Below are 27,500 nucleotides of genomic sequence, written 5' to 3'. Positions count from 1 at the left end.
TTTTGGCTCAGAGACAATAACAGTTCCGATCGGGTTACATTCATATGTAAACATTGGTATACGAGGCAGGACATCAAGTTATGGGTATAAGAGCTATTTCATTGTCCATTTCATGGTTTCTCCCAGTTCTGGTCTCTCTATATGCTGCCTTTCACTCAAACCTCCTCATTCACTCCACAACAATCCTGCTGACAACAGGCAAGTGATGTTCAATTCACTTTAGCATTTGGCTATCTCTATATCATAATAATAATGATTAACAACCCAGTTCTAATGAAAGCCAGCATACACAGGGGTCCACCAAGATCTGGACCTTGATCAAAGCACAAATCTATCCTAACACCACACCACTCTGTTGTGAGTGACCTCATCTTTGAAATGTGCAAATTAACAAATGTTCCTAATCCCCAACCTTTGTTTAACACTGTTGTCTCTTCGATCGTCAACTCTTAATCTCATTGTGATTTCGACACTGGCACTTTGTGACATAGTACACTTGGAAATGAGATTCTTATCTGGGAAGCTACATTTTCATTTAGTTTTGCAAATAACACACAGCTCTATCTTAGAGGCATTGGTCTCTATCAGGGTTGGGGCGAATTCCTTTTAAATTCAATTTCAATCAATTCAGGATTTTTTTGGAAACTCCCAATTCCATTCCAAATTCCAAAGCTTTTTATTTTCAATTTATAGAAGAATGTAGAGAACACACACAGTTGAGTTGCTGACTATTGGAACACACAGTATACCCAGACACTCATAAAGTCATAGAAAATGAATGCCCTTATTTCAATTACTGAATTGGAATTCAATTCAACTCCGGAATTGATGGAATTTAAAAGGAAATCGTCCCAATCCTGGTTTCAATGGACATAGTCATAGTCAGCTCACAAGGAAAGGCATGGACATGGTAGGATCATTCTATCCTTTTACACACATTGAAGCAGATACATACTGTACATACCCTATTTTGTTTTCATCTTCATAAATACACAATATGGTCTCTTTAGTGGAAAAGTCAGATATTAATAGAGCAAGCTTGGGAAGTGCAAGTGCTACGTAGCTCTACCAACAGTTAGATATCATTTTCATTTTCACAAAACTATTAAACTATGCTATACATACAGTAATGGCAGAATTTTTGGGAAGAATAGTGTCAACATCTCTCTACTGCAGAACCATTTTGTTTTTCGTCATTGCTATTTAATGTTGCAATCCATCAGGCAGCTGTCAAATGCGAGCATATCAGTCAAAACAATGACTTCATGTTACAAGTCTTGAAACTTAGTCAGCAACACTGTTGAAAGCTGTGAATGAGGAAAACTGCATAATATCAAATCTCTTTTTTAGAATCCATAAACAGCAGTTAGTAGACCGTATAGCAAAAACGATTCTTCTTGATACTTTTAAAATGTGTTCAAGAATATTGAGTATTAGTAATGCACAGTACAGCCGCATATGATTGTTACATACAATATTTCTTTTAAAACTCCTCCATTTACACACAGGTTACACAGAACAAGCTGCTTTGTGGTCATTCCACCAACCTCTGTTGTGTGGCGATTAACAGGATCTTGTATCTTGAAGGGTAGGGGAGAGAAAGAATGATAATGTTTGTGTTCTGTTTCCACGGCAAGTCTGGTTCTTCTATCAGTCTGGTCTGACACAAGGCTTGTCCACATATCGAAGGATGCATCATTTTATTGAATTATTTTATTTGTATTTTAACCTTTGTTTCATCCAGGTTAGTCTCATTGAGATAAAATCTATTTTTCAAGTGAGACCTGGTCAACCCCCTCACTTGGGAGAGACAGAGTTCTGTTCGCCACCACTAGGGGGCAGGTTGTTGTTCATATGGAGGCCCACGTCTCTCTCCGCCACCTCAGAGTGGGTCGTGGGTCCCGAGGGGCACACGGGGGCTGACAGGGTGCTGGATGGTCCATCTCCAGGGGGGCTGTGCCCCACGCTGGCCCCCTGAGCTCCAGGAATGACCCTCTGGTCAGGCATAGTCAGGGGGCTGGTGAGGCCCAGGCTGGTCAGGGCATCCAGGGTGCCGTCTGGGTCCACCATCACGTCAATGACTGGGTGACAGGGAGGAGAAGGTAGAGGTCTTATATTACGTGATCGGCATAGCTTTGAATCCTGAGCGACCGACCCAGTACTGAGTACTGTATTGGTTGTTTGAAGTATCGTAGACCAACATAGCAACAGCACTATAGCAGGTGTCAAAGATGTGTGCTGGAAAATGTTGTTAGTGCAAAGGTGATGTTATGGCTGGTGGTGCTCATTTTGAATTTCCTTTTTTTTTTTTAGGCTTTTGACAACTCACTTTTTTTTTTAAATCTTCAATATGTAGCCTTTTCCCCTAAATAACCATGCTGAATCGTTACGTAGGATGCATTGGCAGTCTGTGACAGTGCATGCAACTGCCAAGACCTTGGCCTGAATTTGCTTTTTATTTTATTTATTTTTTTATATTCGTGACGTTTCTGGGCGTCAACCACTTGCTGTGGGTGTGAAACCTGAGACTTGCGTGTGTGTGGCTCATTGGCCACCTAGCTACTGCCTAGGAGAGTTTGTTACATGTATTCTGATGACTTTTCCTCATAAATGTAAATGTTTGACTACAGCTTTGTCTGAGTTTTGTTTGGGGAATGAGGGGATTTGTTTGAAACTTCGGGTTTAGTGAATGTGGTCCTCTGTGGCTCAGTTGGTAGAGCATGGTGCTAACAGCGTTTAGGTTGTGGGTTCGATTCCTGCTGGGACCATATGTACTGAAAAATTTATGTACTCACTGCAATGTAAGTCTCTTTGGATAAAAGTGTCAGCTAAATGGCATATATATTATATATAATGTCTCTGTTGGCTGGCTCATTTCCGTGTTCATGTTTCTGCAAACGTTTCCAAACCAAGCTGCACTTTCAACCACAGTCCTTTGCTAGTTTCAAAGACATTTGCTAGATAAAAATGTGAACATTATTGATAGATTCATTTCAGTTAGAAGTAGTTGCATTGAGCAAGGGGAGGGAGAGAGGAGGAGACACTCTTCTGAACTGTCATTACAATTCCCATTGCAGTCAAAAGAGGGCGCAATCCTACATAGGGTGCCTTTAATATACAGAATTATGGATTTGAACATTGTTTTCAATCGATGTAAAAAATAAATCACACAGGATCCATACCTAGCATCTGTCGCTCTACTCTCTTCAGGTCCTGGAGGATAGTGGTGATCTCCTAGGAAACAAGAACACAAACAAAACGTTCGATGTTAGAAGAAAACATTGGGTAAGGATCAGGGGAGGCTGGAGGAGGTAGAAATCGGAGGACGGGCTCATTGTACTGCATGGAGCGGAATAAGGAATGGTATCAAACACACGTGGGATTTCTACCTCCACCGGCCTCCCCTGGTAAGGATATGAGTGAGGGATAAAGTTCACATCAACAACAACAACCTCATCACAACCTTCTCTCCTTCCTCATTCCTACTGGAACACCTTTGAGTGGAGCATTAAGGACCCGGTTGTCGTTATCCTCTCCCAGGGAAGTAAATGAACATAACGGAGAGGTAGCTTAAGGCCAGGCGGTGTTAGAGCCTGAATTTACGGCTGTGTCCCTGAGGAAGGCAGTATATTTTGGGACTTAATCTTCGTGACCGCCACAACAACCTATAAGTCAGGTCCTCTGACAAATCAAACTCTGTGGGTCTAAAATGCTTGCGAGACGTGCACTTACTCTGATTGCCTCAGTAAATAATCAGTTGTGTTGTTTCATACCAGGGGAGAAGGGGGGAAGAAGGGAGAGAGAGAGAGAGAGAGAGAGAGAGAGAGAGAGAGAGAGAGAGAGAGAGAGAGAGAGAGAGAGATAGGGGGGGTGGGGGGCTCAAAACTAATTAATTACAGAGGCTATCAAAATACTTTATATGCAGTCAGGGGACAACAGAAATTGTACATCTGGATCCAAAATAAAGGCTCTTTATCTTAAGTGGTGAAGCCAACTTCCTTTTCAATTAATAGAACTTTCTTTTCAACTCAACACAACACACACACACACACACACACACACACACTCTTACGGCCACCCTCTGTTTAATGCCCTGCTGCTACAGCTGTGTCTTTGCTGGGCTAAACAGACATGATTTATGCAGCAGCATCAACCATCAACCAGAGGTGGGGTTTAGAACTGGGCCTGAGAGATACCCAGATGGAGATAGAGACTCATCAAATATTTACAACCCAAAGTTTTACTCGGTCAGCCCAAATAAGCGATCGGTTTCGGTTTTTTTGCCTCTTCATTACCACCTGTCCTCTGCAGTCAAGTAAAGCAGCAAATGGGCCGTACCGGAGGAGACAAAATGTGTGTGAAACAGGGGAGGCTGGTGGAGGTAGAACGCGTGTTTAATACCATTCCTCATTCCGTGCCATGCATTAAAATGAGGCCGTCCTCAGACTTCTACCTCCACCAGCCTCCCGTGGTGTGACGTGTGTGTGACGTGTGTGTGAAGTGTGTGTAAGAGGTAACGGATTGGCTGCTCACCTGGTTGGAGGTCTTGAGTAGCAGAGAGTCGTGCTCCGCCTGGAGTTTGTTTTCAATTTCATCCCATTTCCTGTCTTTATCCTTGAATAATATCCTGGGAAAGTACGATCATAACAGATCAGACATGTCTCTCTCTCTGCTAAGTTTTAAATAAGTTTCTAAAAAAAAATATGATGAAAAAAGAAAGAAAAGATGAATACATATATCACTATTAAAGTGAGTTGTAAGGAAAAATGAAAGAGGTAGCAAGTTGATGTTTGAAACAGAGATGAGAGATGTTGCAGGTTGTCATCTTAGCCTTGTGAAGTGCCATTCATATTATGCAAATTATTGTAGCCTCTACATAAAAGAAGAATATTCTGATTCGATGACAATTTAAGCATGATTATTCCCCAGTTTTGATGGAGGCTGGTGGAGGTAGAAACAGGCTCATTGTAGAGTAATGCATGGAATGGAATGAGGAATGGCATCAAACACGTGTGTTTGATATCATTTCTTATTCCATTCCATGCATTACAATGAGCCCGTCCTCCGATGTCAGCCTCCACCAGCCTCCGCTGCACTTTGTTGCACTTACTCTGAATATGATACATTTAAATGTTTTAAGGTTTATTACTTCCCATTCTTCTTTGTACTTGATCAAGTGCGATGTAGAATAAAAGACATTCTTCAAAAACATCTGTCAAAAAAAACGGGAGAGGAGACATACTTTGAACTAGATTTGAGTGTGACGTTCACCTGATCTTTCCTGCTGTCTTGTCGACAGACTCACGTATCCTAGCAGAGAGTTGAGTCACCGATGCTAAGATTAAACTGTCCAACACCGCCTGGGGGTAAACACAGAGAAGAAAAGCACTTATATAACTAAGGTTCCAGTCAACAACATCAGAACAACTAGACCCGATACAGTATCATGGGCAACATACAGTTAGGATCATTTTTACGATGTCGTTACGAAGTTAGAGACTTTCACAATATCTCCTCAGAGACTTCTACCAGCAAACACGCAGTCATACATTATTGGAATACTAATAGATGTGTTATTAACAGGTTATTTATATGCGGATACAGTAGAATAGGTAACCTACAGTAATGATCATTGTTACTATACAGTTTTACAATGTCCACTTCAGGGGAGGCTGGTGGAGGTAGAAATAAGAGGACAGGCTCATTGTAAAACATGGAATGGAATGAGGAATGGTATTAGGTGTCTGATACCATTCCTCATTCCATTCCATGTAGTACAATGAGCCTGTCCTCTGATTTCTACGTCCACCAGCCTAACCCTGCAGCAAACACAGTCATTCAGTCACACAGGCAGTCATATAGTTGGCTGGTTATAGACTGGTAATAGATGGGTTATTAACAGACACACTACATCAATGGATGACTCTCCTCTGCTAATGTCAGAGGTCTGGTCAAGTGGAAGAGTTCACTCTGTCTGTTTGATTAATCTAATCTGCCTTGACATGAGGAGAGCACCCTCTAGTGGCCCTCAGAGGTACACGCATGCACGCACGCAGGCACACGCACGCATATACACATGCACGCACACACGTTAGGAGCTCATTAGGACACACACACTCTTTCCTCTCTCACACACACACACACACACACACACACACACACACACACACACACACTCACACTCTGATTCATCTATAATACAGTGTTTGATAGATTAGGGTCAGGTCGCCCTTTCACGGTTCCCTTCTCCTACAATGGTTCATACAAGCTATTTCTCTTCTCTCTCACTCTCTCTCAAGCTAACGTAAGCCTGGGTGCTAGTCTATCTTTACTAAAGCCACATTTTCTACCGTTGTCTTGTTAAACAAGTTCACTAAAGCAGAAAAACAGACTGGCAACCAGGAGGTGATTTGGAATCACGCTCTCGTGATGAAGTAGCCCTGACTGAGACATGTCAACTCAAGAGTTGCCCTCGGACCTTGAGTTCGAACCACGGCCGTTCTACAGGCTAAACTACTAGCTAAACTACTACTAAAAAACTAGTTTGAGTATCAAAGATGATCGAAGACTAATAAAGACGACTAAAACGTGTAAGACATCGGCCGCCAGGCTAAATGAACGTTATACGCTATCAATACCAAACATGATCAAAGACTCATAAAGACGAATAAAGTTGTGGTTCAAGACTCACGTCATCCCTGTTCCAGGTCTGGCGGCGGATGGCGCGGTGACCCTGTCCGTTAGAGCCGCGTGGGCGGAGCTCCACGGGGCGGCCGTTGGTTCCCAGAATGCTGCTGTGCTCTGTGGGTGGGCTGTTCGCCGTGTCTATGGTGTCGTCAAACACGCGCTCCTCCATCTGGGGGAAGACACAATGAGAAGCGTGAAGCCAGCGCTGCTGTTTTGGACCAGGTCTGTCGAAAATAGATTTGATATCAATGAGATTATAAATAAAGACAAAAATACATCAAATCCTGTTTCATCTCATCGACAGCAGTCGCAATGGGCTGAATCCTCGTTGGACTTATATAGGCGTACTTCAGGGGAGGCTGGTGAAGGCAGAAATCAGAGGACGGGCTCATTGGAATGCATGGAACGGAATGGTATCAAACGTGTGTGCTTGACACCGTTCCTCATTTCGTTCCATGCATCACAATGAGCCCGTCCTCCGATTTCTGCCTTGAGGGGGAGAGGGGAGGGAGTATTGTGCTGTGGACCCTAAAATAGAACAATGTAGGCTGTGATGTTTTGTGTATGTGAAATGCATTTTATGTATTGGGAAAAAAAACTAAAAACTATATATATATATAGCCCGTATATATATATATATATATATATATAAAACAAATCCTCCAACAGGTGATGTTTTACCAGGGGTCCAGGGTCGGTAGTGGCAGGGCTGACGGAATCGATCTCTCCAGCCACGTCATGGATCTCCCTGGCCAGCATGGCCAGGTCTTTGGCCAGGTCTTGACTGATCCTAACACACACAGAGGACACACCACATCAGAATGGATCAGATTGTATGTACAGTTTACATGTGTCATCTTCAATAGATATAGAATATAACACAATGCACAATGCTATTTCTTATCTCTATACCCTAATTCACACTACACAGCCAAACTAATCTGAACCGAGCTGAGCTGTAGTGGGCTAGCCTGGTTACGCATCCACCATAGTTGCTGACACACATGTTTGAGACCATTCTTCATTCCCTTCCATGCATTACAATGAGCCCGTCCTCTGATTTCTGCCTCCACCAGCCTCCCCTGGCCTCCCCTGGTTAAGCCCCTATGTGTATCTATAGACTGCGATGACCCTGGAGGGAGACTTCCTACCTGGCGATCTCCTCACTGTGGGCTGTCCAGTCTCTCATGTACTCCTCCTGCTCTCTGGAGTGCTGCCCTCTGAGGGCGGCGATGCCCCCGGGGCAGGGCGTGGCCGGGGCGGAGCCTCCCAGCTGGGCCACCCGCGGGGCAAACGGGCGCGCGTGGCCGTGCTTGGACGGGTGGCGGTTGGAGCCGTACTCGTCCTCAGAGGTGGAGGCGTACTCCACGGGCATGCGACGCCATCGACCGCCGGCTAGAGGAGTCAGAAGGTAGAAGATATGTCATCATAGAAATGATCAGAAGTTGTGTTATGTTTGTTATGGTACATTCAACCGACATACAGTGGTATGGTAGTATACTGGGGGGAGGCTGGTGGAGGTAGAAATCGGACGGAATTTGGCCCCGTCATTTTCTACCTCCACCAGCCTCCCCTGTGTTACACATACATGATGACATTCAGAAAGAGTATAGCACAAACATGCTTACACACAAACATGCTTATAGCACAAAAAACATACACAGTTATATTAGACAGAACCTTACCAGTGGGGGTGATTTGGCCAAACGAGGTGCCTTTAGACCTGTCAGGTAGTTTGGAGGCGCTGTTCGCTCTAGCCCTGGGCACTGGCACTGATGTAACGCCGGCCCCTCGGAGCCCCTGCCTCATGGCATAATCTCCAGCCACGCTCCGGGCACCGAAACCCCTGCTCCGGGCCACGGTCGTCGCCTCCGAGTCACTCTGGGCCGACGGCGAGCCCACCCGGGGCCTCCTGGGCTGGGCCAGCGCCTCGATCCGTGACAACCCCCTCCGGACCACCCCGGTCCTGGATGTGGAGCTGGCGGTGGAGGCCTCCGAGGCCACGGAGACCCGGTCCAGGTCGGCCATCTCCGTGTCGGAGGAGTCCCCCAGGCGAGCGCGCCTCAGCAGGGAGGATCGGGTAGGCCGGGGCCTGGGGAGGGTGTTAGGTTTACTGGGGGTGGCCCCTGAGGTTGGGGCTGGGGTCTGGGTGATCTTAGCCCTGCTAGCCTTGGTGCTAGCCTCCACCCTGGTGCCTCCTGCGGGCTGGGCCCTGGCGTTGGAACGCACGTCCTGGCTGGAGGGGTGGGAGTCTGAGAGGAGGGAGTTGGAGTTGACGTCGTCGTCCGTTAGATCCAGGGAGGTCCAGGGGCGACCGGGCTGAGCAAGCACAGGGCCCCCCTGCCCTCCAGCTGGCCTGGACTTGGCCTTCCTCTCCTGGGCGTCTCGGGCCCCGGTGGGTCCCTTCGTGGTGGAGGAGGAGGAGCACACGACCGTCCTCTCCCTCTGCTGGGCCCCCAGGGTGCGGCGCTTCTGCACCACCTTGCGCCCTCCGTTGCCCCCTGCCTGGCTGATGGTGCTCGTGGTGTCCACGTCCGACTCGGGCGACAGCGACCCCTCGATGGACTGGCTGGGCGGGTCGCCCAGGTCCGAAGCCGTCACCGTCGTCTCCATGAAAGCCGCCACCGCCTCTGTGTCCTTGGCCAGGGTGGTGCTGTCCACGCCTCCCTCCCGGGTCTGAACCCGCGTCCCCGGTGGCGCGTCGATGCGCGGGATGAGCTCCTGGAGCACGTTGGCGCTGGGCCTCTCCACCGTGAAGCTCTCCTGCCTCAGGAAGGGTTTCCCAGTCGCCTCCTTGGCCTTCTCCTCCTCCCTCTTCCTCCTTCGTGCCTCCTCCGCCCTCTTCTCCCCGCTGCTCTGCGGCCGCGGCGGTAACTTCGCCGACACACACTGCTGCTGCCCCGTTTTCCTACTTCCCGCTTCCTGTCCCTTGGCAGGGGACCTCTTGGGACTTCCTTTGGCGCTGCCAACCTCGCTAGCCGCTTGGCTGACCCCTCCGCCGGTCGGATACTTGGCCTTGGGTCTCCCCGTACGCTCCTCCTGGTTCTCCTTCTCCTGGAGCTCCGTGTCCTGTTTCTCCCCCACATCGGAGCGCAGGGCTGGGGCAGGGGCTCTCCTGCCGAGGGCGTACTCCTCCAGGGGGAGCTGGGGCAGGGTTCTCCTCTTACGCTCCGTGTAGCTAGAGGACGCCATGGAGGCCGAGTGGCTGGACTCACTGATCTCAGCTACCAAGAGACAAGGTTCATAGTCTCTAATTTAATCGCTTAATATTCCAAATTACAGACGGGAAGAGCAGCCATTTCATAACAGTAGCAATTTACTGTAAGTTAATATTCATTTTCCTGTTCACGTCAACATAAAGAATACATCCGACTAAAATACATTGTATCTAATAATGTATCGTTATCTAATATATTTCAATGATCAATACCTTGTGTTTCATGTTCAAAGAACATCTCAACAGCAACAACAACAACAACAACAACAGAAGTACCTCTGTCCTCTGAGACGTAGACATGGGATTCTGCCCCAGAGCCCTCGGGGTCCGTCCTGATGTGGCTGGCTGCCAGCGTGGCCCACTGGGACACCCACCGCGGCCCCCCCACCATCAGCTCCTCTCGCAGGGGCTGGAGGACAAGAGGAATACCAGGAGGAACGTTCGTCACAAACTTTAGTTTGGAATAAATAGTCTCTGATGTATCTTATCTGTAACTATGGTGCAGACAAACTGAAGCAAGTCTGCTGAACTATTTCAACCTACAAATAGTGGATGTGTGGTCATAGGGCTTATAGCTCCATTATTTATAGGTTGAAATAGACTGATCTTATGAAAAACCAGCAACTCATTGCAAAATAGGATGGAGGTCAGAAGTGAAACTTTAACCACAAACTTTATAGTAACTGTTGTGAAAGTATTTTAAGGTTGAAAAGACACATCTAATGAATAGAGATAGCCATGCTCAAATAGAAACAAAACGTTGCTTTTTTGGCGGGGGGGGGGGGGCATACATCAGGTCGCATGCATCTATTTTAGTCAACAAACACACATAGAAAGGCAACAGAAGTAAACAGACTGCGCTTTTACAAGATAAGCAGATTTATTTTGCATAAAAAAAGTCTGACGTTGAAAGGAAGAGCTGAACTCTTCACTCCTCTGCTAAGAAGTGTATCTGTCAGTGGAGGCTGGTGGAGTTACAGTAGAACCCGGAGGACGGGCTCGGTGTAATGGACGGAACGGAGTTCGGAATTGGTATCAAAACACGTGTTCGATGACCATTCATTATTCCATTCCATTCCATGCATTACAATGAGCCGGCCTGTCCTACGCATTCTACCTCCTGGTACCAGAACTGTTACCTCTGGCTCCATCCTGCCCGGCTTGCCCCGATCCCCCGAGCCCGTTCTCTGGGAGGTGACCCTGCTGTCTCTCTGGGGGTCCGAACACCCCACCCTGGAGAGGCTCTGGTGGTCCTCCACCCCAAACACCTGGACCCCGGCAGACACATACATACACTGGACATTCAAGCACATTCATTATCAACATTCATTATCTAGAATACCACGACTTACAGCATTAGAGCACATGTCTGTGGAGTCTGGTGGAGGGGGAAATCGGAGGACAGGCTCATGGTAATGTATGGAATGGAAAGAGGAATGGTATCAAACCATTCCCCATTCCATTCCATGCATTACAACGAGCTCGTCTTCCGATTTCTACCTCCACCAGCCTCCCCTGTTTCAGGTTCATTATAGCAGAATACCACTTGGGGGCTTTACGCACTACAGGGCCAACTACAGCTGTGCTGGCTTGAATATACAGTACATGGCAGGAAAAACTGACAGCACTTGAGTGTGAGGTAAACAGTATACTAGGATAATCAGAGTATACTCTGTGAACCAGGCTTATTCTAATCCTAATACAGGCTCTACAATTAGAAATATTAAAATGATATACGGCCTCAAACATTCCATACAGCGTACAGTCCATGCCAGCCAGCCTCACCTTGTCAATCATGCGCCGGGCCTCCTCCTCCTCGTTCTCCTCCCCGTTCTCCAGCTCTATAGTATAAGTGCCCCTGTCGCTGTGGTCGTCTCCATGGCGACCGTGGAGCCCCTCCCCTCCTCCTGTCTGCTGGTACAGGGCCGGACCTCTGGGCCTATCACTGGACTCCTCTCCGACCGGCGCCATCTTGGTGCCCATGGACCTGTGTCTGCGGGCGGGGCTGTCCTCCTCGGCGAACAGACCCTCGGGGACGTTGGCGCGGCCCTCTCTGATCTTGACCCCTGACCCCTCGGGGCGTCCACCCCCCCACAGGCCCCGGGAACGCTCCTCCAGGGCGGCCCTCCGCTGCTCTCCCAGGGCGTTCTCTGAGTCACTCTGGGTGCCGTCCTCATGTTTGCTGCCTGAGAGGTGGGGGGGGGGGGGAGGGAGAGAGAGAGAGAGAGAGAGAGGGAGAGAGAGAGAGGTAATGTTGCTACCGTGGAAGTGTAATGCTCTTCTATGGAAAGAGAAGCATAACTGTTAAGTTAATATAAAAATATACCACATGATCAACAATGATCTATTATTTGATGAAAAACAACAATGTTAGATAACACTTTATATCAAGTTATTTACTATTCTTGTGTATTAATAACAATGTAATAACATGTGTAATAACACCTGTGATAACTTGGTCTACCTTTGAGACTCTTCAGCTGGACAGGCACATCACTCTTCACACTCTCTCCGTCTTCCTCCGCAACCGACTCCGTATGGGCCAATGGGATCTCGTTCTGGGCCAGCCAATCAGCCACCTTGACCTCGGCAGCCACCATGGCCGTCTGGAGGGCACTTAGCTCCTCCCCCGCGCCCTTCTTGGGGCGTGGCCTCTGCTCCGGCGCCGCCTTCGCCACGCGGTCCTTAACTGGCACCTTATTTGACGCCTGTGAGTCAAACTCGATGGTGAAGGAGGCGTGGCCTGCAGCGGAGTTAGCGGCAGCACCGGCAGCTCCGGCCTCCGTGTCTTGGGAGGGGCTCTCTCCGGTGGCTTTACCCGGCGTGAGGGACTCCTTGGAGGGGATCTCAAAGTAACTGGGCTCCTGGCCTGAGCCATATAGGCCGTTCTCATGGGTCTCAGCTGTCTTCTTGTGATCTTTACCATCTGTGGTTTTCAATCAGATAATGAAGTTAGTGAAGCACAGTGAAGGCTAGCAGATGGAGAAATGGAGAAGACGGGCTCATTGTAATGGAGGGAACGGAATGAGGACGAGTTTGATATCAAAGCAAAAGCCTCCTTCAAAGTCTTGTCATGTGTATTTTGCCAGACAAAACAGACAGCACCAACCCGATTCAGATCTCTCTTGCTTCTTGTCCGACGTCGTCCGTCCGGAGTTCTCATCATCCGCGTCCCCGTCCCCCCACCACGCAGGCTGCCCGTACAAAGGCGTGCCCCTGTGTAACACCGCAAGGTCCCCTGGGAAAACACAAGACCACAACACACACAGTCATAAAGATGTTGAACAGGCAATTTTGTGTCTTGACTCATCTCAAAACGACATATTGTGATAGATAGGTTAGACCTCAAGGATTGTCAAGAGTAAATGCAGTTAGAATCACATGTAGGTGGCAGACAGTCGTAGGTGAGGAGGCAGAAATCGGAGGACGGGCCCATTGTAATGCATGGAATGGAATGAGGAATGGTATCAAACATTTGTGCATCCAGGGTTGCACATTTTTGTTGTAGCCCAGCACCAACACACCCGATTCATCCTCTTAACGAGTCCACCATCCCTTGAGTAGTTGCACCAAGTGCCATCCTGGATAGTGATAATGGTTGTCAGCCCCCAGCACCTGCCCTTCCATAAGTCTGTGCACGGCCCTGCCCTTGGATGCACACCAGGACCAGAGTTGAGAACCACTGCAGTTAGCGCTCTCTAACCATATGTGTTACCACGACAGCAAACTGTTGTGACATCCCTGTCCCCTGGTCCTGTCACCTGTGTCACCTGCATGGTCCCCACAGACCTCCTCACCTGTCATCTTGTCGTCCCCTTTGCCGGCCTCAGGGGGCTTGGCAGGCCCCTCACACGCTCCCTCCGCCACTTTGACCTCTGGTACTCTGGAGGACTCCGATTCTGGAACCTTCTTAGTCAGCTGGAGCTGACTGGTGAACTTCTCATGCTGACAGCAGAGGGCAAGGCAGGAACAGAGAGGGGTTTAAACAGTAGGCAGAGACAGGGTTTGTTGTAGCGATGGAATTACAGTCGGGAATTTGTTTTTGTTTGTTAAAATACCAAATAGTGCAGCGAGTCTCCCAAGGTGCATTCCCATTGGGACATAAGAAAATACACAAACTCTGCAAACATTACACAGCATCTAACAAAGCTTTCCCTGAGCAATGTATCAGTGCATTGGAAAAACAAGCTGAAACGATGCGTTTTCCACTCATTTACAAAGCACTCATGTTTCGCAAAGTTCAGCAGAAGCCCATGGCATTCTGGAGTGAATCAACCATGCAGCAAATTAACATTAGCCAGGCTTTTTTATTCTGTAGGCGACTACTTTGTAAGCACATTTCCACCGGCTAGCTAGGCGCTACCTCTTAGCATGCTGACCTACCTTCAGAGCCTCCTCTGGAACATGCAGTTCTCCGCGTAACACAGTGAACAGGTTGGTATGTGAGGCGGGAGGTTAAGGAAAAGGACTGGACAAGCTTTGTATCATCACGGGCAGTACAGTACACTGAGTTTAACAGGCAAGGCTGTTTCGAAAGACAAAGAAACAGATACAATCAATAGTCTTGTTCTTCCTGTGAGGACTCCAGGAAGAGTAGCTTCTGCATTAGCGCATTAGCTGCAGCTAATGAGGATCCTGATAAACTAAAGTAAACAAATGGTTTGTTCCCATACATACCCAGGTCTGTCAAATATCCTCTTTGGGGATGTTCTCAGTCAATAGGCTACACAGTACAACCTGATAGAAGTACATAAGAGTTGAAAACAAATAAAGCAGCAAGAGAAAATACCACCGTGAAAGGATATCATATCCAAACCTCAGTTTGTCGTCCATTTTCAAGGTGATGTACATCTGCTCCTGTATTCTGACATCGTTCACAAAGGTCTGGAAGCAAACGAGGAATGTTGTTGTAAACCATGTTTGACCGTTTATTAAGTCACAATGAATTGTTTGACATACATTTATAATTAAAAAAAGATTACAGATTACTCACCCCATTCAAGCTCCCCAAGTCCTTCACTTTATGCTCATCAGTAGTATCATCATAGTTGATAACTGCATGCTGTTTGTCCACACTGCGGGACTGGAGATACACAACTCCAGTTGAATTAACATACCCAGGCTAATCTCTCATACTCCAGATTATAATCTGTACAGACCATACATTATGGATTATAATCTGCCTCGCGGAGTCACCTGTAACATGAGCTCGCAGTCGTCCCGACCCACGAAGATCATCTCCCGGGGGAGGCGGTGCCTCGTCCCCCCGCCACTGACCAGGAACCAGGAAGTCAGACTCATCTCTGCCACTTCAGTTGACCTCCGACCCCTAGCACGACCTGTGGATAGGAGAATTAAACATCAGCATTACAGAGTAGTACAAACCCTAATTCACACTACAGGGCCAAGCTGAGCTGTACTGGGCTGGCCTGGTGACGTATACACCATAGTTGCTGGAAAGGACAATGTGAAAGGAAAATATCAGGGCCAGCACACTCGTTCGGGTCGGCCCTGTAGTGTGTGAAGCCCCTTAAAGTGGAGATCAGATCACCCAATTCCTTTTACATCTGTTTTCACCCAGTTACCTGCTATGAATCATATGTTCACCACCGGTGACTATTCACCACCGATAAACTCAACTAGTATTGCAGTTCACTCTCAAACCTGGCCAAGAGGTTGTGGATCAGGGAGGCTGGTGGTGGTAGAAATCGGAGGACGGGCTCATTGTAATGCATGGAATGGAATGGAATCAAACTTTAAGGGTTAGGGTTAACCATTCTGTCCTCCGATTTCTACCTCCACAAGCCTCCCCTGATACTCATACAGTACATTGTTGTGTCGTGTATCTCTTAGTCTAGTCTAAACTAATGCCCAGCACACTGGCATACGTGTGTAACCCTGGACTCTGTTGCTAACAATAAGACAGGCAGAGAGAGAATACATTGCCCCCATTCCAGAAGAAATGAGATAATGCCTTACTGAATGCTGAACATCCTGCTTCAACCCTCCAAATTGAATTAGATCAGTAGCCTTGCCAGGTCACCAAAACGAATGTCATACCCCTGAATGGAAAGACAGATAAGGGATTCAGTGATGGAAGTTAGAACAATATATATTGCGTTTTTGCAGTAACTGATACACTGTATAGAAACTGTGTAGGGTGAAAAGATAAGATGGACGGATATACACATAGACAGACAGACAGACAGACAGACAGACAGACAGACAGACAGAGTGAAAGAGAGAAAGGAAGAGAGAGAGAGAGAGAGAGAGAGAGAGAGAAAGAGAGAGAGAGGGAGAGAGAGAGAGAGAGAGAGAGAGAGAGAGAGAGAGAGAGAGAAAAGACAGATGCAGTCTGTTAAAAAAAAAAGCACATCCATATGGTGTTTATTTTGTTTACATAATTTCTATAGTCCTATATATAACCCACTGATTGGCTCTGGCACTGTCATCCATAGGCAGTGTCTGAGGAGTAGGCCTGGGCCTTGCTGACTCACGCGCACCAGGAGCCATCAGGGAAGGAGAGATGTAATTATACACACTCTGTCATTTCTAGGGCCCATATGAGTACAGAGGATTCATATTCGAATGGGACCTGACAGTCCTGATGGCCTATTGTGGAATTGGATTGGTTAACCCTGATGAGGCCTCGCTTTTGTGTGCCACATTGCATGGTTCTGGTTCGTCGCTTGAACACACGCACGCGCGCACACGCACACGCACACGCACACACACACACACACACACACACACACACACACACACACACACACACACACACTCCTTTTCTCAATTAAATGACAGCTCATCGTCTCTATCTGCAGGCTAGATGGCCAGAGACCGGACATCAAAAATGACCTGGCTGTCGTGACATAAATTAGAGTGCCGTATTCTATCATTTATGACCAAGACTTCCAGATAAAACCGTTATACAGTTGGCAATTTGTTGGTTATGCAATTGTCATATTTACATCCAACATTCAGGCTACAGTAGATGCTCAATAGACACCATATTGAACGTAAATGGCCAAGCCTGCTGTTTTTTTCAAGCCTGACAGCCAACCTGGCGTCCAGTAGCTTATTCATAGCTTTGATCATAATCGATACATCCGCGGTATATGTCGCGCCGTTGCGCGGATGGCTAATTCATAATATGGCTAATTTGAAGGATTTACAATCATAACCATCACGTGTTAAGTCGACAACATTATGTCCCGTCGCGGCTGTACCATTATGGACGATAGGCTACCCTCTGACACAAATAAAAAACGGTCATTCTGTTGTCCTTTTTCTTCAAGGCAGGTCGCGCCGACAAAATCACTGGGTGTGGTCTGCCGTGGTCGGCTAATAATAAACGTGCATCTTACCTATCCTTTTAGGTACCGTGAATTCAGCATCCGATTTGAATCCGGGTAAAGCTCTGTTGAACGGTGCAGTGTCTATCAGCTGCCCAGCCCTGGTCCACGAGCGCCTCTTCTTCTTGGCCCCAAGGTGGCGCTGCGCTAGTCTACGTCCAGCCAAAATCTATCCATCCATGTTACGCAATGACAGGAACGGCGCGTCTTGCGCAGGCACGCAAGCAGAGTGCTTCAAGGTTTGTCAACACTTCACCTCGTGTGTAGCACTGCACAATCAAAATGTATCTAACTCAGAGCTCCTCAGTGCATCAATTCTCATGTTTTCCTGTTTATTCTGGTGTAGCCTACTAACGAGGAGCAAGATCCCAAAGCATTTCACGATGTCAATTACAAATAACATTTGATTTGATTTGATTTTAAACCAAAGGTTCAACGTCTGTTTTGTAAATGTAAACAGGCCCTTTATTAGATAAGCAGCTTTGTTCAATAGCTATTGAAGAGAGAAAACCGAATGTTCAATATATACCTAACTTTACCCCACTCCAGAACCGAACCCATGCTCTTTTTCATTCATGTGCTCTCCTCTAATGCGTTAAAAACGTATAGGTCTTTATTGATGATGGGTGAGGGTGAAGAGTCCGCGACTTCAGTCCATTTATTTAAAAAGCTTTGTTTGTGTCTCTGTATTATACCAATATTACTCAGGTGTTCTCTGTTTGGCATTTGTCTCATATGTTTTCTCATAGTGCTTTATTATTTATGTTTCAGGCAATGGCAACTTGAGGGACATGGGTTCATCATCATCAACACAGCTTTTCCAAAGGTGACATTTCTCTTCCATCGCAGTTGTTTTGCGAATGGCCACTAGATGACGCCGTTGTATTGACTTGATAGAAAGAATAGGCCGATCTCTCCAAGATGCGCATTGGCGCTCAGAGGCCAAGCCGCAACGCAGTTATCAGTACATGGGAATCCTGTGCTCACACTGACACTGTTTCGAAAGAGACAACTGAAAAACTGCTTTAGGACTGTCAAGGATCATCACGGATACAACCAAAGAGTATTAGCTGTTTGTGGCTGGACTGAACTGTTGGTTTCTAATGTCTCGAAAATCCGAATTTGCAAATGTGTATACAAATCAATGAGTGAAATATTAAACAAAAACTAAAAAAAGAGAGTAGGTTACATTCAGACATATCTAACCGTCCGTTTTTGTAAATGATATTTTTACATCTCAATGGCGTGGGAGGCAAATTTATGCATGCAGATCAGTCTAATATCCATATCAAGATAGCCTATGGCTATCATATTAATTACTTAGATACTACTTATACTTTTACGGTAAGTTATTACCTAACTATGTTTTTCAAAAACAATAAATCAATGGCAATTAAAACGATAAGAAGCCCCACCGATAAAAGGCTATATTGCGGCTATATAAGGTGACTTATTTCAGGCAGAATGTGTAACTGAAACGAATATTTGTTTTGTGCTTCTGCATATAGGCCTACACAATTGGGAATAATAATAGCAGCTTATCAGACAATAACAGGACTGCCCCAAGTTGGGCTTAACGTGTGCTGGTTTGTTAAAGTTATGACGTTACATTGTTATTGCCAAGTCATAATACATGTATTTGTAAGGGGAATTAATGGTCAAATGGTCAAAAATAGGCTTATACCTCAGCTCAGAGCAGATAGCCTATAGGTAACACATTTGATTTTAGATCATTTTATCTTTTCTTTAGGCCAGATATAAAACGTATGTAAAAATATAGGTATATTCGTATATATTAAGTACATTGTTGTTTATGTGTCCATATTGTACATATTAATGTAAAATGGCAAATGTGCACCTTTACCTGTCTTAAAATTGCACCTGCTGTTGTCGATGTATTATATGATTGATGATTAGATCACCACGGTTGGTTTACTTTGGCCTTTGATAATATTCCAATAATATCAACTAAGGATCTATTCTTAATTCATTAAGCATCACTCTATTATAATGACATGCTATAGGTCTATAATTATATTGCTGTATTCAATTAAAATTAGATGTGTTATACATGCGCAAGTCCTTGCATTCTGTAGAATATGATGGAATTGCTAATACGTTTACATGTTTGTCATCAAACATGTGTCGTGATTGATTAAATACAATGCTTTTATTTGCTCTTACAAAACGTATGCGACTCCCAGGATAGCAGATTGGTGTTGGGAACTTATTTAACGAGATCTCCTTTTACGCATTTGATCCGAGTTCCATGTGAAATCATTTCAATTGCATTGTGGAGAGGTTTCGTAATGTTGTGGAATAACACTTTATTAAATATCAATCTAATATCAGATTCGCTGGAAACTTTTCTTTACCCAATGCACCATATAGTGCTCTCCAAACCGAACCTGTCCGACACGCACGCGGAGACAAATAGTTATATGTCCAATTGTCTTTAAATATACAATATCCACACAATTTGATCCATTAAGTCGGCTACACGCCCATTCTTTCCTCTCCAATGTATTGTTGTTCAGCATTATTCTAGGGCTGACAAATAGCCTAATGGTCCCATTTTTATTCCCATTAAATCAATAGATTTTCTTATCAAGAACCATGCCACATACGCTGTATCCCAGCGTTCACGTCTATTCCGCGCTGTTTCTCTTTCTCTCTCTCTCTCTCTCTCTCTCTCTCTCTCTCTCTCTCTCTCTCCCCTCCCCCCTACTCCCCCCTTCTCTCTTTCTCTTTCTCTCTCTCTCTCTCTCTCTCTCTCTCTCTCTCTCTCTCTCTCTCTCAGGCCCAGCCCCCTGATCCCCTCTGTCCATTTGGCGTCTTCAGGGTCTCTTTCTTTTATCATATGTAGCCCATAATGACTGTCCATTGGTTTTATTAGCGTCGCTCCCCCTCCTACTCCCCGTCTTCGCCCTGCCCATGTTTTGTATGTCTGTGTCCATCCATCTCCTGACGTTCAAGTTCGCAGGAACGTCACGTCCGCACTTGAACTTGCTGCTCAGGGGGGCTCTGCCGTATCCCATCCCTCTCTCTTTTCAAAAAAGTCATGAAGACCTCAGCACAGCCCGTATCGTGCGCGTCAGCTCCGTATGATCTATAATTCATTTTTTTTGGATGTCAAACGCATCGATGAAGATATTTCCTCTGGAGTCTACATTGTAGGACACGGCTCTCCCAATGTGAACCAAGCTGAAAAGCCACCACTAACCAACATGTCTCGCCGCAAGCAAGGCAAACCCCAGCACTTGAGCAAGCGGGAGTTTTCGCGTAAGTAGAATGAAATTGTATTTTCCATAATTTTGTATCTTTCAAACCTACAGCCTTCTCTCCGAAAGGACAACTTCTTTGGAGAGTGTTATTGCACTGGACCCGACGCGGACCGACCGTGGTCATGTGGACATAACTTAAAAGCGTGGCAAGAATTCATTCTCACACTGAATTGAATCACTATTGTGAAAGCTATCAGGAACATATTTGGAATATGTGGAAAACGACCATTCGTAAAGCCAATATCCACTTTCGACCGTATAACAGGGGCTACTAGGCTACTACACAGGTTTCTCTCGCCATTAAAGGGCATAGGCTATAGAGAGACCTTTGCCTATAGTAGCCTATACATATTGTTGCCATTCTACACAACAGTCAACATGGAATACAAGCGCAAAGTGTATTCCTCTGTATGAAATTCCGTCCACTTATTGTGTAAGATATTTGGAGCAGTGTTTTCGTTGACTTGGATAATGTTTACATACTCCGTCTATAAGGCGGACCTCGTGTGCGGAACCCAGCCAGCTTTGATAGGATATCTATCGGGGATAGAGTTATCGAGCTACGAATTTCTGCCGCACCATCGTCAGCTATCTGCTTATTATTATTTACAGCAAGTTAATTTCAATGGGCACGTTGCGCATTGCCATTATAAAACGGGTTAAATAAACGCGACTGCTTTGGACATTCCACTGTTATGGGTTCACATCGGGGAGAAAACTCGGGAGGTAAGGCTTTAGGTTTTACGCAAACACAGTAATAAGATTTCACTACCGAAGTGGATTGTTTCGATTGCCTAGGCTATTCTGTTTCATGCGCTTCATGAATTTTTGATCCGTGTGTTGGTGCGAATATGTTTATGTCGTGGTCAGGAAGAGACGAGGACAGCACACTGTCAACCGTGCGTATTGTCAAACAATACCGGGGCTAAAGAATGAGGAAGCGCACTGCAAGTAGTAGAAATGATAGTAAGAAGGTGTGTCGTTCTCCAGCCCATGTAGCTATTATTCAGTAGTTATAATGTTACCACCGCGTTCTCTTCTGCCATTCCGATCTTGGTGGAAACCAATTACGTTCTCGGAACATGCCTTCAATTGTATTCGTCTAGTGGTTGCCAGTAGGGGGCAGAACATGATTGTGGTCATATGCTTCTATGAACTTGAACTTGATCTACTTTATCGCTTTATCTACATTGCTTGACCAACCTCATCCTTTCGTTTATATTATAAATGCTCCGTTGTATATTCGATGTTCCTTGTAATAGCTCCCCAGTCGACTAGTGCAAAAAAAAAGAAAAATACTAAAACGATTGTGAAAGACTTAAATTCGTTTTCCATGACATTGTTCAGTTTTTCCACTACATTTGAAAATGGATAAAACTATATATCCATTGCGAATTCCAGAGTGTTTTGTCAATATCCCAAACAAATAAAAAATAAATCAATTTCTCTACCGGAATATTTTATAAGGCAAAGAACAGGCCTAATGTATCATCGACCATATAGGTCAATGTGCCCCTAGATGATTATAATGGTTTCTGAAAAATAGCATATCATTGAAACCTATTTTATTGCACATATCATTCACTCTCCAATTAGTCCAGTATTCGTGAGAGTGAATCTTAGTCTGACACAGTTTCTTTGGGTATACAAATATTATGAAAATAAAACATAATTACCATAACGTTAGTTTAATCCATTCACACGAGGGACGTGGTAAATCATTCGATATGAATAGGATTGCGATAGGATTGCATCTTTATAATATAAGGCCAATGAATTCTTTCTCTTTTACAGTTATTTTTAAACGGATTTGAATATTCCGTTCAGGCCCATTCCAAATGAATGCCTCCATATTCAAGTGAGCCCTTTACTATGTATTTATACAGACAACGCATTTGTATCGATGCATGCTACTAACAACGTGTTCAGGCACACGCAAATTAATTGATACTACTATTACCATGTAGTAATTAGGTTAGAACAAGTAGGCTAATGATCATTTCAACACAAGCGAATTCCCTCCTATTGGATACTGCAGTCAGTTGAAATTATTGTGCTCTGTTTAATGTTGGAGAGAAAATAAAAGGATTATATTTTGTTCTGAAAGTTATTCAGCTTTCAGTTGCCTACATCAAAATGAGATTATTTGGTTTGAAGAAAAGCTTTCCACATCGCCTTATCCTCACACTTCTGTGTCCGGAGCATAAGCTGGTTGAGATAAGCTCGAATAAAAATGGGAAGAATTCCTTCCTCCTTAATGCAGTCGAATATACAGGTAGGCCTATCTTGCATAGTCCCACACCACCCTCTCGTCTGACCCGACACCGAATTAAAGGTTCAACCGGCGGCAAGAATTCATCACATCTTATCTCGACGTCCCAGTTGAGGCGCCGATGTCGTTTACTTGTAGATTACTTCTTTTTAAATGCTCCTTCGCTGTGCTTCAGGGACCTGCTCCACATTCGCCCCTCAATGTCTAACCTTAGTTCACAAGATCCCCAGCACTTTTAACGAAATGGGGTGCAATCATCTTGAACTCAAATTAGAATCTATTTTTTGATCCTCAGAGGTGTTAGGTTCATTAAAACGCGAGATTGGTAGCAAAATAAAGAGGGTCAAGCGACTTAATCGTTCGGCTGCACGCTGAACGGTGTCACACACTGCTGCTTATCAAAACAGTGCTACTAGTCTTTCTTTTCTTCCTTTCTTTCTTTCTTTCTTTCTTTCTTTTTCTTTCTTTTTTCTTTCTTTTTTCTTTCTTTCTTTCTTTCTTTCTTTCTTTCTTTCTTTCTTTCGTTCTTTCTTTCTTGTGTTTTCAGACACTGCATCTGCTAAATATGTAATCACACAAATAAACCATAGGGGCTCATGCTGTAATATGATACCACAGTGATGATACTGAACAGCATAATGACAATGACAGTGGTAACAGTGTTGAACGTCATTGTGATAGACTTGAATGTAGATCTCATCATTATAACGTGTCCTCACTGTGTCTACACTCTCCTCTCCTTAACAAGAACAGTAGGCCTAATAGTCGTGGGTGTAATAGTAATAGATTGTAATATGATTCCCATCAGTGTAGATTTCATCACAGTTATCATGTATCCATACTGCAGTGACTTTCTCTCCTCTCCTCTCCTCTCCTCTCCTCTCCCCTCTGCACAGAAACAAGATGATAGAAATTAGTGTTATAGTAGTATAGTATAGTACACAATACAGGGGCACATGTGTTTGATACCATTCCTCATTCCATTCCATGCATAACAATGATCCCGTCCTCTGATTTCTGCCTCCACCAGCGTCCCCTGGTGTGGTCATATTCTCATCTCCTCTCATCTCCTCTCCTCTCCTTTATCCTCCACAGAAATATGATAACGGTATTGAGTATAACACTATAGTAGACCAGTGTGATCATACTCTCTCTCACTCTCTCTCTCTCCTCTCCTCTCCTCCACAGCTGAGCCCCTGTCTGCGACCACTCTCCCCGAGGAGGACCACCAGGACCACCCCAGGCTGGGGCAGAGAAACCCCCCCAAGGGGGACCAGGACCTGCTCACCTGCGGGCAGTGCCAGACCCGCTTCCCCCTGGCGGACATCCTGCTGTTTATCGAGCACAAGAGGAGGCAGTGCCAGGGAGGCCTGTGCACGGACAAGCCTTTAGACAGGCCCCCCTCGGCCCCCCGCGCCTCGCCCTTCTCCCTCTCCTCGTCCCTCCACTCGCGCACTCACCCGCGACGGGTGTGTCACCCCGCAGAGGTGGCCCCCCACCTCTCGCCCCTCGACGAGGATTGTTTAACCACGCCCACGCAAGGAATTATCCCCAAGCTGGAGAATATCACAGGTAATGAATGACAACCAGAACAAACAAAATGGCTGCCCGTGTAAAACAAAACAAAACAAAACAAAACAAACGACGAGGGAGGTGTTTCATGGAATGTCTGTGGTGGTTTGAGAGATTTGAGAGTTTCTTTGTTTTTTTTTCCCGAAACGAACGACACAGGCGACGAGGTGTCGAGGTTCTGAGCGCTCCGTCGGGTCTTAGCGATGTTTGGACTAGACGTTGTTCAGGTCGTGGCTGTGGGGTGCTCTGGGGTTCTGGTGGTGGTGGTGGTGGTGGTGCTGTTGAAAGAGAGGATTAGCATGGGGGAGAGACTCAGCAGATGGTGTTTGAGATTCTCCTGGTTCTGTGGATCTGATTACAACGACGTGTGACATGCCTGCTGCTCCATGTACTGTAGGGTTATGAATATGTCATGTCTCATACGCTTACAGTATAGGCCTCATATAGGCGGATGGAGGGAGGGATGGAGGGAGGGAGGGAGGGAGGCTCTCTTCCCCCCCTCTCCCCCCCCCCCCCTCTCCCCCCCCCTCTCCCTCCTTCCCTATCTCCCTGTCTCGCTCTGTCTCTCCCACTCTCTCCTTCCCTCTCTCTCTCCCCCCCACCCCTCCTCTCTCTCTCTCTCTCTCTCTTCTCCCCCCCCTCCCTCCCTCCCTCCCCTCTCTCTCTCTCTCATTCCCCCTCTCCTCTCATGTGGTTTTGACAGATGTATCTCCATCGCGTGGTTTCCATGGAGCCATATCTCTCTCCCTCAAATACATGCCTGTGACTTCTCACTCTGGTGCTAGAAGAAGAAGAAAAAAAAAAAAAGAGAAGGAACGTTACGTAGGAAGGTAATTATACTGAGCTGTCAAGGAAGAGGCATTTATTTGAGGAATCTTACGGCCGCTAATTGTCAGTGTTTCGTTTCCTTTTCCGTTAATTAAGGCGTTCGTTCCGTGGTCGTCCACCGCAGCTAAATGAGACTAGCGAAACCATGACTGACTGTACAAACAACTTTATTTATTTTTTTAATCGGATGACCCTCCGTTGAGTTGAGTCGAGTCGTTGGGTTCGTCAACGTTGTTTCGTAGGGAGTATTGATACATTTGAGGAAAAGTGTATGTCATAGTATTAGAATATTCATAGTGACGTATTGATGCTTGTACGGTACATGAGGTTTTGACGGTGCGCTTTGCAAAACTTGCATTGAAACATTTAGCAGGGTCCTCCGTGATTATTTGAAAGCACGTAGCCTACAATGTCAGTGTTGTCCTAGCGAAACACCCTCTAATGTGTGGACCCCACCATGGATGAGTAACCTCATAGAACCCCCCCCCCCACATACAGTAGCTACCCCACATTCTCTCGCTGTGGCACTTGTTAGTCAATTGTCACATTTGATAACCCACTCTACATGTTTATGAGTAATTATGCAGTTTGTTAAGCATCCCCCCCCCCCGCCCCCCCTTCCCCTCCGCCCCCGTCCCCATCCCCTGGACATGCCTCTTGGCCCTGTCAGCTGTTCCAACATGCTCTTCTCCGCTCATTTAGATCATCATGCACCAGGGTTCACGTGATATCACTGGGTCACTAACGTTATGAACTGTGGGTTTATTTATAGAATTAGTGGAATGGATAATGGCTCTACATTGTACACTGTGTGAGGAAGAGGCAGAAACCCGCGCACGCACACACACACACACATGCGTGTGCGCGCAGACACGCACACACACACACACACACACACACACACACACACACACACACATTCGGTATTATTATTAAAAGGGTGTCACTTCATAACAGCCTTTGAACAGCTTTGTGATGCAGCAGTTTAAACAGGCGCGTCGTTCGGGATGATTATCGCGGCGTGTGGCTCATATAAACGCTCTTCTTCTTGCTATTTGTCATCTTCTTCTCCTTTGATGAGGTGGCAGAATGAGAGAAAGCAAGCGAGCGAGAGAGAGGGAGAGAGAGAGAGAGAGAAGGAGTCTCAGACAGATTAAAAAGAATAGTGAATCTTCAGTCGCTCTAATTGATACATATGGAGAGACAACGCCAGTCCGCCACCATCACCCCGCGCGACCCCACGGCTCGCTCCATAAGGTATCTGCTCTATGCAGCCAGGCAAGCGGGCCTGTCCAGTCAGCCTGTGACATTGAGATGATCTGACCCCATACTGTCCCCATACTGTCCCCGTACACAGCCAGCTCCTAGGACACAGTGACACGACACCGTCACATTTACAGAAGCCACGCACATGATCCCACCCTGCCTGGTTGAAATGCAGCGTCGTGGCTGTCCACCGTGGGGGCAGATGCCTGTGTGACAGATGGAATCCTGCCTGGGCCACAGATAGGCCCGGGGTTGGGAGAGGGGTCTGGGGCTGGGAGAGAGGGTCTGGGGGGGCGACTGGGGGGACTGGGTCTGGGGGGACTGGGAGAGAGGGCTAGGGCCGGGGTTGGGAGAGAGGGCTGGGTCCGGGGTTGGGAGAGAGAGAGCTGGGACAGGGGGCTGGGGCTGGGAGAGAGGGCTGTGGATGGGAGAGAGAGAGAGAGAGAGAGAGAGAGAGAGAGGGCTGGGGCTGGGAGAAAGGGCTGCGATTGGGGACGAGCTGGGAGAGAGAGTGGTCTCGGTCAGGGGGAGAGGACTGGGAGAGAGGACTGGGCCAGAGGGCTGGGGTATGGGGCTGGAGCTGGAGCTGGAGCTGGAGCTGGAGCTTGAGTCTGGGGCCGGGAGAGAGGGCTGGGCCAGAGGACAGGGGGCTGGAGCTTTGGCCATTAGGCGGACAGAACAGAACACAACAGCGCGCTGTTGATTTGCATGATAAACAATTTAAGATATGCACAGAGACATGTCGGCCGTCTCCAGATTACCGATGTCCCAGAAACAGAGCAGACGAAGGTTGTTGGCAGACGGACCCCCGGAACACATGGCTATAGACTGTAGCACTGTGCTGAGGGGCTGGTGGAGTACTAGGTCTTCCACACGTAACAGATATGGCTGTAATTACCAATGAATGTAATAAACACGTTTATAGGTGTTTACGTTGCATAATGCCCCGCGGTTGTCTAGCGTTTTATTACGCGAATGAGCGATCGGCGAAGTCGATATCCATTTCAGCCGAATCGTAG

The 27,500-nt window shown here is 46.4% G+C and overlaps 2 protein-coding genes across 2 annotated transcripts in view; one reads left to right on the top strand and one right to left on the bottom strand.

Annotated features, from left to right (window-relative positions):
• Nucleotides 1-1,797: 1,797 nt before the first annotated feature.
• cep170ab (centrosomal protein 170Ab) lies at nucleotides 1,798-15,205 on the bottom strand (the record flags this gene model as incomplete). Its single annotated transcript, XM_083693501.1, has 18 exons — nucleotides 1,798-2,081; nucleotides 3,183-3,234; nucleotides 4,534-4,627; nucleotides 5,272-5,360; nucleotides 6,692-6,856; nucleotides 7,369-7,477; nucleotides 7,839-8,082; nucleotides 8,373-9,911; nucleotides 10,181-10,313; nucleotides 11,044-11,172; nucleotides 11,690-12,090; nucleotides 12,369-12,830; nucleotides 13,014-13,142; nucleotides 13,702-13,849; nucleotides 14,288-14,342; nucleotides 14,697-14,788; nucleotides 14,898-14,987; nucleotides 15,101-15,205. 18 exons carry the CDS (start codon nucleotides 15,203-15,205, stop codon nucleotides 1,798-1,800), a joined length of 4,320 nt encoding a protein of 1,439 aa, XP_083549627.1.
• A 5,065-nt stretch (nucleotides 15,206-20,270) lies between these two features.
• The window catches only part of LOC310821460 (B-cell lymphoma/leukemia 11A-like), a 35,939-nt gene continuing 28,709 nt past the window's right edge, over nucleotides 20,271-27,500 (top strand). The window contains exons 1-2 of the mRNA XM_083693502.1: nucleotides 20,271-20,541; nucleotides 24,004-24,387. Of these exons, the coding sequence (XP_083549628.1) occupies nucleotides 20,364-20,541; nucleotides 24,004-24,387 (562 nt within the window). The 5' untranslated portion in view covers nucleotides 20,271-20,363. The remainder of the gene's footprint in view (nucleotides 20,542-24,003; nucleotides 24,388-27,500) is intronic.

The sequence above is a fragment of the Argentina silus genome, assembly GCF_951799395.1.
Source record: "Argentina silus genome assembly, chromosome: 22".
Classification (NCBI taxonomy): Eukaryota; Metazoa; Chordata; class Actinopteri; order Argentiniformes; family Argentinidae; genus Argentina; species Argentina silus.
Note: the sequence above shows the minus strand (reverse complement) of the source record. Positions and strands in the feature narration are given on the sequence as shown.